The sequence below is a fragment of the Hypomesus transpacificus genome, unplaced genomic scaffold (genome assembly GCF_021917145.1).
Source record: "Hypomesus transpacificus isolate Combined female unplaced genomic scaffold, fHypTra1 scaffold_88, whole genome shotgun sequence".
Taxonomy (NCBI): Eukaryota; Metazoa; Chordata; class Actinopteri; order Osmeriformes; family Osmeridae; genus Hypomesus; species Hypomesus transpacificus.
This window is the reverse complement of record NW_025814039.1, coordinates 376,771-388,388: the sequence shown is the minus strand read 5'-3', so window position 1 is coordinate 388,388 and position 11,618 is coordinate 376,771. Positions and strand designations below refer to the sequence as shown.

Below are 11,618 nucleotides of genomic sequence, written 5' to 3'. Positions count from 1 at the left end.
CACTAAAATTGTATTGACTTGGCATGCAGTTTGTTTAACTGAAAGTAATGTATCAAGCTACTTTTGACTGATTTTTGTAACTTAGCTTGCTAAATTTTTATGACAGCTTCTGTGTAGTAAAGCTGAATGTATTGTTGAGTAGCTAGTAGCTTAGCTCACTACACATTTACATTTGTGCATTTAGCAGATGCTTTTATCCAAAGCGACTTTCAAGAGAGAGCTTAACAAAAGAGCATAGGTCACTGATCATAACAACGAGGTAGTCCCAAACATTGCAAGCAGTCAAAACATGAAGCATACATTGTGAAAAAACTAAACAAGTGCCAAAAGGGAAGACCCATAAGAGCATGCAGTTATACAAGTAACAAATTAAGACAACATGAACCACAAAAAGTGCAGGACTGTACCCGTAGAAGAACAGGTACTGTTGATTCTACCCGTAGAATCAACAGTAAAATATTTCACAGCGAGTATAAGACTTAACTTCGTTATAACTAACCTACAAGAGCAACACATATCAAGTAGCTTGCCCATCACTGCATATAAGTACACAGAACATAACACGTTGTTAACGTGGTAAATTGCAAGTGGGCTGATGAATAAAAAAACGTGTTTAAAAGTCCCATTTACTTCAACAGTCGAAAGTTAAATGTTCAGTAGAACAATAGTCCTCAATCATTAGGCTACAGTACGCAGCTAGCATAGCCATTCCTAGCTCTGCTTCACAATATGGCTGCCTATTGTTACAGATTAATCATGTAATACATGACTGTTAATAAAGTATGAGACATATACATGATGCAACACACCAGTAACCAATTGATATTATGTGTTAGTATACCGAAAATGTCAGTAAATCGAGATAGTGCTGCTGTCTGTCCCGTCGAAAACCATTCAAACGTGTTTTTTCACCGCTCCTTCCTGTTAAAAGACAGACAGTCTGTCTGTCCAATCAGGAGGGTCTGTCTTCTGCTAGATAGGCCCTACCTTTTCCGTCAGAAGTTAATGTGGTTGTGTTTTCCTATTTGCCGTTGCGTTTTCCTATTTTCCGTAGCGTTTTCCTATTTGCCGTTGCGTTTTCCAATTTGCCGTTGCGTTTTCCTATTTGCCGTTGTGTTTTTCTATTTGCCGTTGTGTTTTACTATTCGCCGTTGTGTTTTACTATTTGCCGTTGTGTTTTTCTATTCGCCGTTGTGTTTTACTATTTGCCGTTGTGTTTTGCTATTTGCCGTTGTGTGTTGCACTTCAGGGCCACCGTAGATATCACCCTTCGGATTATGCAATACATGAGCATGGTTTAACATCGTTTTTGGCGCCATCCTCTGGTAAATGTCTTATTTCAAGTACAATCTGAGGGGATTAATTATAAAATATGGGATTGGCCTTCCAGTCATGTACAGAACCTTTTAAAATATTCAGACCCCTTATCTTTTTTTGACCTTTTGTTGTTATAGAGATTGAAATTAATCAGTATTTTTCATCCATCATTCTCTTTCATCCCTTCATACAACAATTATGTTGAGGCATAGATCTGTAAAACACTGTTAAAACATTTGAATTTCCTAGGACCACAAAGGGCTCCAACTATGTAAAATGAAAGAAGCTTGGAACCACCTATTGTGTTCCTAGAGCTTATTATCCTTCCAAGAAACTTGGCAAACAAGGTCCTCTGTCAGGGAGATGACCAAGTGCCCAATAGCCATTGTACACATGGACTTACATTTAGCAAATTTCACTTCAATGCCACGTGGAAAATCTTGCAAAAACATGAATACGTAGTGTGCATTTCATGACCAATGCCATTCCTACAGCACTACGCTATGAGGATGCTTTTCATTAGCAGGGACTGTGAGACTGGTCAAGATTAACGGAATGATGATTGGAGCCAAATATCTATGTTGGATTTCCGAGTTACATTGGGACACGTTATAAATAATGGGTCTGAATAATAATATTCCACAAATGTTTTTAGTTTGTAAAAGAAGTATTGGCATATTGTGTAAGGATGGATTATGACTTATAATAGGCTATTACATCCCTTTTAAATTTAATTGAAAAATAAATTAATTAAGTGTATGACAACAAACTATGAAAGGGTTTGAATACCTTCCAAAGTCACTGTACTAAAATACTGACATACTTTTAACCCCCCCCCCCCCCCCCTCTTTCTCTCTCTGGGAGTTTGAGTGTGGGTCTCAGTTATTGGAACAATAAATGATGACGTCCAAAGGCATGACAAAAACAACATTGTTGAGGATGCAACCCAATGACAAGAGTGAAACTGCTGTATTCTCAGCCTACTCCTTTCCCCTCAATCCCAAAATTGCAGTTCCACTCAAAACATTTTTTTTTTACCTTTCTAAGGTCTGCTCTTTGCATTTGGATATCATTCAAAAAGACAACTAGTAGCTGAGGTTGCAGACTTTTTATTAAAGTTGAGAAACGGCCATGCTACCTCAATGGATTCAAAGAAAAAGGAGGAGTTTAGATGAGGGCATTATGAGAGGAGCCTGTGCCATCATGCTTTTTTATCCTCCAGTCTGCTTTCATCAGTCATGTTGACAGTGGATAAACCTTCACCACACAAAAAAGGTATTGATATGTTGACATCTTATATATATATGTTTTGGAATGGTCAGAGCTGAACTTTTAATTTAACATGTTTTTGGCTTGGGAACCCATTCATTTGTACAAACACACTGTGAAGTTCGCAGTCCCATTGTTGTTTTATGCAAAAGTCTGAGGCTGGATAGGACACACCAGAGACTTATGCAAATGATCCTCCATCTGTATGTGTGGGGGATTGAAAAGGTGAACGTTCCTCTACCAACCCACTTAGGTAAATGCAGATGAGCATCAGTTTTTCTCAAATTCCATTAATAGGACAAGAGGCATATATAAATGTGAAACTTTTTGCGGGATCTTCAAACTAAGGTGAGTTATCTTTTTATGCCGTCATTAATTGTTTATTTATGAGTCCATTATGTTTAGGTTTTACATAACTAATCCATAATGTCATATAAATCTTTGTGCCGTGTTAATAATCTATGTGAATGTGGGTTGACTTGGTCTGTATTGTTTTGACTGCGAGAGATAGGCAAACAGGAGTAACTGTGGTGAACACTGAATGGGGATACCCTCCAACCTATGAATATGAGAACAGCAATCTCATGTGGGGGGAAAAATTTGAAAGTACACAGCACATTAGAATAACCTCAAGATCATTTTACTTGTAGCACTGACTGCTGCATTGTTCCAGCAAAGGTACAATCCTTTAGGAAAATAAGCAGTATTTATCATTTCAGATATTAAGATGAGCACTGACATAGTGGAACAGTCTCACCATGAACAAACAGGTAAGCATGTTGTAGTTGACTATCATTTCATTCTTTTCTCCGGAAGCATATCTCCAAATATTATGCCGACATATCTGGAAAAGTTATCATATTTGCTTTTAGTCACCTCTTTTGCCCTCGATGTTCATCTTTTCTTTCCTGTGAGTAAAAAAAACATATTAGTATTTAGTACTTATTATACACAGTACATACAGAGAGTATGTATTCAGTTATGTTACAGTCAAACATTTTAAAATACACATTGGTTTATGTTCTGTATTTCATCCTTGTCCAATCAATAATTTAACCACAATATTTTTGCCAAATGGCCATGTAGTTGATACTTGCCTGGAAATATACTTTGTGAAATGAACGTTTGAGAAAATAGAAACAATTTTTTTAAATTAAAAAACAAAAAAAGAAAGACAACTTTGTCATAAAATTCTCTTCAATCACAGAAAATGATCAGTGATTATGTCAGCATTTGCTTAATAGTATACAACTAATTTAGCAAATGTGCTCATTGTTGCCCTAAAATCAAATAGTAACAGCCAAAAAGTTTTGTTGAAAACTACATTTAGACACATTGCTGTCCATACCAGTATCTTCCTCAATCTCATTTCATTGAAAAAAAGGCTGTGTTGACTGTCAGTTGGAAGGCCTACCAGGATGCACCCGAGGCTGTTTGCAGAGAAGCACTCCAAGCCATTTGTTGTGTGCTGACACACTAGGTAGTAAAATACAGAACAAACTGCATGAAAAATGGAACTTAGATTCACAACAAAAGAGAAGTGAATATTTTCAGTTGTTTAACCCCTGAATTGGTCCAATTGCAGAAATGACAACTATAATCTTATCTTAATGATCCCAAAAACATTATATACCCTCTGGAAATAAGACAGTCAATACTTATATTCAGAACTGTTCAGAGTGATTATATAAGTCTCAGAATCATTCAAAAATGTATTTAATAGATTTTTACATTGAGTATTCTTTATGCTAAAATATCAGCCTTACTACTAAGATGTATTTATTTTATTTATTGTGCATAAAATGTTGGTTAGAAATATATTTCTCTGTATTTAAGTAAATGGATGTCCCCTAAGCAAATGCAATGCACAATATAAGACCTACATTTCGTCACTTGGTGACAAATGTGACGTGATGGAATGCAGAGCACCCACTAAGGTCTAGATCACAGAGTCATTTTGTATGTATGTGTGTCTGTGTTAGTATACTAGTGTTGCGAAATAGAGAGACACAGACATACAGATGCACCTGTGAGTCTGTAAACATTAAAATGGAAGGGCCTGAAAAGGTTGCCATGGCTACAGTCAGCTCATTTGCATGGGTTGATGATTTCCATACTGGAAGTTTGGTCGTAGAGAGGGGTTGTATTTCCATATTGTGGGTCTAGCAGGCATGCCACCCACCGCAAACTCCCAGAGGTCCCATTTGACATTCAAATAAGGGAAGATTACCTGCCTTGGCACAGTACACCTTTGAACCCAGGCATATATCATGTTTTTTTTCTAGAAAGGAAAGGGTTTATTTGAGATTATGTGAATGTGCCATTTTGGACAAGGCATTATTCACCACTGTAATGCTATGGTGCTTGTACCATAGAAAAGAAAATACAAAACATGATGGTACATAAATTGTGTTTATGGTGTTTTTTCTTTGCAGACATTGAACAAAATGGCATTGACTTCTCCAGACAAGTGAGTATTAATTTCCACACTTTTCTTCAGAACTAAACTTTCTTAAATGGAAATGATCTTAATAAACATAGGTTAACATAGATGACCTTTTGTCAATACATAATAACATAATTAATGTAGCTTTTACTCCAAACCCCCTGACTGACTTACCGTACAGTAACTGAAGTATTGCCAGTATTGTTTATGCTTGAGAGAATCTTTCTAGTGGATGTTTACCAACCCACCTGTCCACAGTCATTATAAAAAAGGACGTCAAATTAACATTTAAGATAAGCACATTCTCCCATATCTGGGTACATAGCCTAATGTGACATTCAGTATTGTACTACAGCCACTGAAATTGACTTTGGTAAAACCCTTAGGGGAAACAATTGTGTTTCTTAGTTTATTTTACTGTTTAAACATTTCAAACAACTTCTGGCTATTCTGAACATCCCTCAAATATTCCTTCAAACTTTGGCAAGATGGGTGATTGCCTGTAGTCCTCATAGTTACAGGAACTGCCCTAAGCTTTAGAATACATTTGCATAGCCTACTGCATTGCCCGAGGGGAGGGTGGGACTGTATTGCTGTTTGTATCTCGTGTAGCAAGTCCTGCAATCTAACTTAACCGGTTTAAGAGCTCACATGCATGTGAATGCACACACAAACACATGCATACAAACACAAACACACACCATCCACTATTAGAACACAGGTGAATGTCAACTTAGGGTAGTTCTGTAGAAACCGCCAACTAAATCCATGGAGAGAAAAAAGGTTTATAGTTGCATAGTCTTTGTTCAAGGAAAATGTTTTCCTGTTAAAGTAGGAGGAGTGTCATTAGTGGTGGTGTTTTGTTGCCAGATCAAGACAGAGGACATCAATGACTCCCCTCACTCAGTCACCTCTCTGAAGACATGTCATCTGACACAAGGCTCACCGGTGCATGGTGGTCAGCTGAGCGGGGTGAGACACTATGGTTATACTCTGTCTCAATAGATGCATGCACACTGCATGTTGTACTGCAATGCAGGACTGGCATTTATTGGCACAAGCTAACTATTCTTGGGTGTGTGTGGGCATGCATATCCATGTGTTGTAACCCTCCATGGAGAGTCCCAGGATGCATCTGTATGATAACACTACCCAGGGATAAAAAGGAGCAGGACTGGGAGGGTCCGAGAACCTCAATTAGTCTTAGGACCCACAGTTTGGGTGGTCTCACAAAATTGATCTTTTACATAATGTATCACATAGGGATGCACCAATATGGACATTTTGGCCGATAGCAATAACCTAGGCTGACCAGATGTCCTCTTTTACCCAGACATGTCCTCTTTTTGAGACCAAAAAAATGCGTCCGGCAGGGATTCCAAAATCGTCCGGGATTTTGCCTCGTTGGATATTTGTGTTTTTTCTGGGTCTTTCACAAACTAATTATTATGCCCGGCCTTACAAGTTTTGGAAGGGTATCTCCCATAGAGTTAATATAACGTATCTCCCTTAAGTTCCACCTTCTTGCGCGAGCTCTGACCGTAGAGAGAACTGTCATTGGTCAACCGCCTTTTCAGTGTTGCCAGATGCACGATAATTATCCTCCAAATACGATGATTGTGAGCCTTTGGTATGATACCATTTCCAATCTGGCAACAATGAGCACCTTGACGCCTTTGTTGAATATATGAGCAGGACTGAAAAGTGTCTTAATTTTCTTATGTTAATATGTGACCATAAACAATTTGTTATTTAGAATTTTGTATTTGTTATCATTATTGCTTTAATATAACAAGCATTAAACAACCACTGAAAGCCACAGAAGCACTGGACTAAATGCCCCCCCCCCCCCCCCCCCCCCCCCCGCGACGAAGTGTCCTCTTTTTCACAAACTCAAATCTGGTCACCCTAAATAACCGATAACTCTTTATATGTGGAAGCCGATAACCGAAACATGCCAATCAATACAGAGTCTGAGTGTGGTTACAAAAACAAAAGGCAAACAAATATAGTGGATAACGGCTTTTATTAAAACCTTAACTGCGTAAAACATCTACATCTTTCTTTTACCAAAATGATCAGATTCTTACATTTTGCAAAAAAATAAGCGGTTCAACGTGTGGAAATTATCCATAATTTATAGGCTTTAATTTATCAAACACATTTTGTTATTGGACCGATAACAATAACACTAAAGATTGTTTTTTGCGGCCAATACAGATATGGCCGCCGATATATCTTGCATCCCTAGTATCACATTAGTAAGGCTTCATAAATGTGAATATCAGATCGGCTTATGTTATGTTATTGTCCATAATTGTCCAATTCCAAATGTAGGATTTCATAACAAAACAGTAAAAAGTGGAAAAAAGTAAAGAATAAGATAGTGTACCAAAATAGCCTTCCGATTTATGGGTTATGACATTTAAGAAGGGACCCCTCCCTGTTACTATCCCTGTTCTACAGGAGCTGCCCTCCCTACATACCATGCAGCAACTGGTCCTGATGCCAGGAGCTCACCCATCATCCTTCCTGCTCTCACAGACTCAGACAAACCACCAAGGTAAATACCCATTTGTGTCTAAAAATATATTTATAAACACTGTATTATTACGTCAACAGACTAATCCTTTTGTTAGACTGAATTCAGTCACTCTCTATTAGTCATAGGGAGTATTCAACAGTTCAGCACCAACTGTAAAAAAAAACAATAATAAAAAAAACTAGGTGATCAATTGCTGAAACACTCTTTACTTTAATTCATTATTTTATTATCTCTATCTTTCTGCTGCTGTAAACACCCAATATCTTGTTCAGCACTTTTGCAGCAGAACCTCTTGTCCCTGCCGACCCAGAGTCAGTCAGGCCTCTTGCAGCACCAGCCTGGATTAGCTCTCACACCCCAGGTAAGCCTAACCCTGAGGGGGAGAAGGTCTCATCCCACAGAACCACATCACTCACATAATTGTTCTTTTGTATACGTGGAAGAAAACTATGAGGTTCATTTGCTGCCATAATCCCAGTCAAGGTAAAAAATGCTCACAACCTTTTCATTCCAAACGAATGGATCCATTGCATGGTCCACTGTCCTTAATGCTGCATCCCCTCTGTGTGCCTCTTTTCCCAGTCCATGAGTCGTTCAGGTTTGGCTGGCTCAACCATGGAGGGTCATCTGGACATGTCCCACCTACAGGTGCCTAAACACATGGGAGTTAGCCAACAGGACGAACCTAGTGACCTGGAGGAACTAGAGCAATTTGCCAAGGCCTTCAAACAGAGACGTATTAAACTGGGCTTCACTCAGGTACAGTATGTACCAGACACTGGTGCCTGTAGCTAATACATTGATGTGTGGGATATAATTTCCTCACACATTGGCAAATGTGTTTATAATTTATGTATTTTTGATTTTGGGATAGTGCATAGAGATATGTATTACAAAGTGCTTGTATGCTTGTGTTTGCGAAGGGGGATGTAGGTCTGGCTATGGGGAAACTGTATGGGAACGACTTCAGCCAAACGACGATCTCACGTTTCGAGGCCCTTAACCTGAGCTTTAAGAACATGTGCAAACTGAAGCCCTTACTTGAAAAGTGGTTAAGTGATGCAGGTAGAGTGCAGCATGAGAGCGTTAAACACAATATTTTTCAAACAACTGAGTACATCATACATCGACATGCTTCATCATTATGTACATGAGAAATGCAATGTTTATCTTTCAATGCCTCAAATGGTTTTGATTTGTGTATATGAACTGAAACTACTTTGGTTAAGGTTGCCCCTATCAATGTTTCCCTGTTAGAGAACTCTCCATCTGATCCTATGAGCGCCTCTGCCTCTCTCCCTCCCTTAATGGAAGGATATGGCAGGAAGAGGAAAAAGAGGACGAGTATCGAAACCAACATCAAGCTAACCCTGGAAAAACGCTTCATGGATGTAAGTTTGTGATGTCATCTACAGTATCTCCAATGAAGCAGAAACACTAAAAGCAGTGCTAAGTCATCCTTTTGTCAGAGATTGTTGAAATGTGCAAGTGACAGAACATTTATGTTGTACGTATTCTAAAGATAAATGTCACCATCATGTTTATTCTACGTCGCGTCATTCCTAAAACCCTTGTTCAATAATTATTGTTGTGGTAAAATTTGTAGTTTAGAGTGGAACTAGCAAGCAGCACATTGTTATGACAAAAACATTTACATTTGATCAGAACCCCAAGCCCAACTCCGAGGAGATCACTCTGATCTCAGACCAACTGTCCATGGAGAAAGAGGTGGTCCGTGTCTGGTTCTGTAACCGCAGACAGAAAGAGAAAAGAATCTACTGCCCTGTGTCCAACTCACCCATGAAGTCTCATAACTTCAACTCCAGAATGGTGAGCCACAAAATTACCTGAATTTTATCAGGTATCTCTACCAGTGCCATTTTAGAACTATGTTTATGTTTTGTTTTCTAAGAATATAATGTAAAAGAGCTAAGGATTGTAAACAAGTTAATTTGCAACTTCTGTTGGCGAACTTTAGTCATTGTAGAGTCATTGTGTGAATCAAAAGCATTTCATTGAGCTGAACTGTGAAATTATGCAATATTTTAGATTGTACTATTGTGGCATTGTGTCATACAGACTGCTCCTTAATAATAATGACTATTATACTGTCAGAACTGTGCACTTTTAGACCTTAATTACTACTGGACTTAACATATGCACTACTATATTGTTGTTTTTGATCAGTGTCAGGTAAATGAAGAAATATAAATGTAAACTGCAATGTGTTTTTCCTCATCAGCCATCATGTAACACATTATTTCAGGCGTCCACATCTAGATCATACAGCCCTCTTGCTTCAGGGGGAGGTAAGTATTACACTTAAAACACAAGTCTGTGACATTCTGTGACAAGATGATACTACACGATGAGCATAAAAACACAAATTAAATACATTTGTATTGTCAAATTCCTTCAAAGTACAGTTCAGAAACTTACATGTGTATCCATACTCTTAAGAGCATAATTTGTATTGAAACGTCGGCTGACTGTGTTCCTCTGTGTTTCAGTATCGTCCAGTTCCTCTCCCAGTAGTCCCAGTCGCGGGCCTTCCCCAGGCACTCTCTCTTCCGCCACCGCTACTTTGACCTCCCAGGTCAACCAGTCCTACAGCACTCCAGGGTGCGTGACAGTCAAGCTCCCTGGTTTCCATGCACTTAAACACATACAGAAATCAGATGAACCCTATTGACTGGCAAAAAAATATGATATTAGATAAATATGCTGTGTTTTCATTTCAGGTCATGGTATCGAACATGGAACCCAGCATCATATCACCACTGAGAGATACTTCATTAGTAACTGTCCACAATTATTTTGATAACGCAGACAAACTACTGATGTCAGTAGAGTGAAAGGAAATATGTACCTACAAATGTAATATTAAATAAATTATGCAATTGGTTTCAAATACACCTTAATGCAAATGTTTTTTCACTGTGATAATCTGTGAGATGCACAACAGCTCAATTATTGCCAGAAAAAAATCCCTTCACAGGAGCAAATTTCAGACCCGTTTTTGTAAAACTTGCAAAGAAAGTTAAATCTATGCAATGTCTTTGTTTACAAATGACCATCAATGCAAAAGAGTATTGCATTGAAAAATGTATACGTAAACACTTGCACGCAATGAACAGCAGCAATACTACAAATGTTTAAAATCTCTGTCACTAAAATCTCTAAATTGGGCATTGCAGGTGAACTGACTTGAGCGACATGTTTAGGCTACAGTATGAAAATGTTAACTGTTCCTTTTGTTATTTATCATGAGTTATTGTGTGTGAAGGTATTGTGTGAAGGTGTACATATTACAATGTAAGACAACAACTGTATACGTTGTCCATTGATTGTATTTTTTATATTTGCATGTATTTGTTTGAACATTAGTGACATTGGTAAAAGATAGGAGTGTATAGATTTTGGGGAAAAATAAAGTTTCTACTGATCAATATTTGGTGGCCAAGCCGCAAAGTGGCGAAGCCACCTTAAGTGTTTCTACTTATTCTTATTATTAGGGACCAAGCAGCAAAGCTGATTCTTATTGTTAGTTTTATTATTATTAGGGGCCAAGCAGGGAAGCTGCGAGGCACCTATTGTAATTGGTAGTATTATTAGGGGCCAAGCAGCGAAGCTGCGAAGCCACTTAGGTGTTTCTACCTTTTCTTATTATTATTAGGATTCCTCCGTAAGGAGGAAACCTATTGTTATTGTTAGTTTTATTAGGGGCCAAGCAGCAAAGCTTATTGTTGTTATTGTTAGTTTTATTATTAGGGTACCTCCGGTATTAAAACCCTATTTTTATTCGTGGTATTATTAGGATTCTTCCGTAAGGAGGAAACCTATTGTTATTGTAGGTTTTATTATTATTCTAGGACCATGGGAGTCAATGGCAGCCCCTAGAACCATATAGTAACTTTTTGTGAAATTTGGCACACTCATTAAAGACAATCCCTTCTATACTATCACCAAGTTTCGTGTCTCCCATTAGACCACTCTGGCGCCACCAATGGGTCAAGTTGGACTTGTGTTTGAACATGCAAC

General features: G+C 38.2%; 1 protein-coding gene across 5 annotated transcripts; it reads left to right on the top strand.

Annotated features, from left to right (window-relative positions):
- The first annotated feature begins 2,315 nt into the window (after positions 1 to 2,315).
- pou2f3 (POU class 2 homeobox 3) lies at positions 2,316 to 11,102 on the top strand. 5 transcript variants are annotated; one of them, XM_047018052.1, is made up of 14 exons: positions 2,316 to 2,592; positions 2,884 to 2,934; positions 3,306 to 3,356; positions 5,022 to 5,056; positions 5,903 to 6,004; positions 7,499 to 7,595; positions 7,850 to 7,938; positions 8,160 to 8,336; positions 8,501 to 8,642; positions 8,835 to 8,968; positions 9,243 to 9,407; positions 9,820 to 9,886; positions 10,088 to 10,199; positions 10,319 to 11,102. In XM_047018052.1, exons 3-14 carry the CDS (start codon positions 3,314 to 3,316, stop codon positions 10,359 to 10,361), a joined length of 1,206 nt encoding a protein of 401 aa, XP_046874008.1. In that variant the 5' UTR covers positions 2,316 to 2,592; positions 2,884 to 2,934; positions 3,306 to 3,313; the 3' UTR covers positions 10,362 to 11,102. The 5 variants fall into 5 exon arrangements, with proteins under 5 accessions (XP_046874008.1, XP_046874007.1, XP_046874009.1 ...); XM_047018051.1 differs by having other exon boundaries at positions 2,840 to 2,934; XM_047018053.1 differs by lacking the exon at positions 2,316 to 2,592 and having other exon boundaries at positions 2,635 to 2,934; positions 9,844 to 9,886.
- Positions 11,103 to 11,618: the final 516 nt, after the last annotated feature.

Coding starts and splice junctions, on each gene's coding strand:
- pou2f3 (XM_047018052.1), top strand. CDS start 3,314: ATGAGCACTGACATAGTGGAACAGTCTCACCATGAACAAACAG. Junction 7,939..8,159: donor GATTAGCTCTCACACCCCAG/GTAAGCCTAACC, acceptor CTCTTTTCCCAG/TCCATGAGTCGTTCAGGTTT. Junction 10,200..10,318: donor CAGTCCTACAGCACTCCAGG/GTGCGTGACAGT, acceptor TTTTCATTTCAG/GTCATGGTATCGAACATGGA.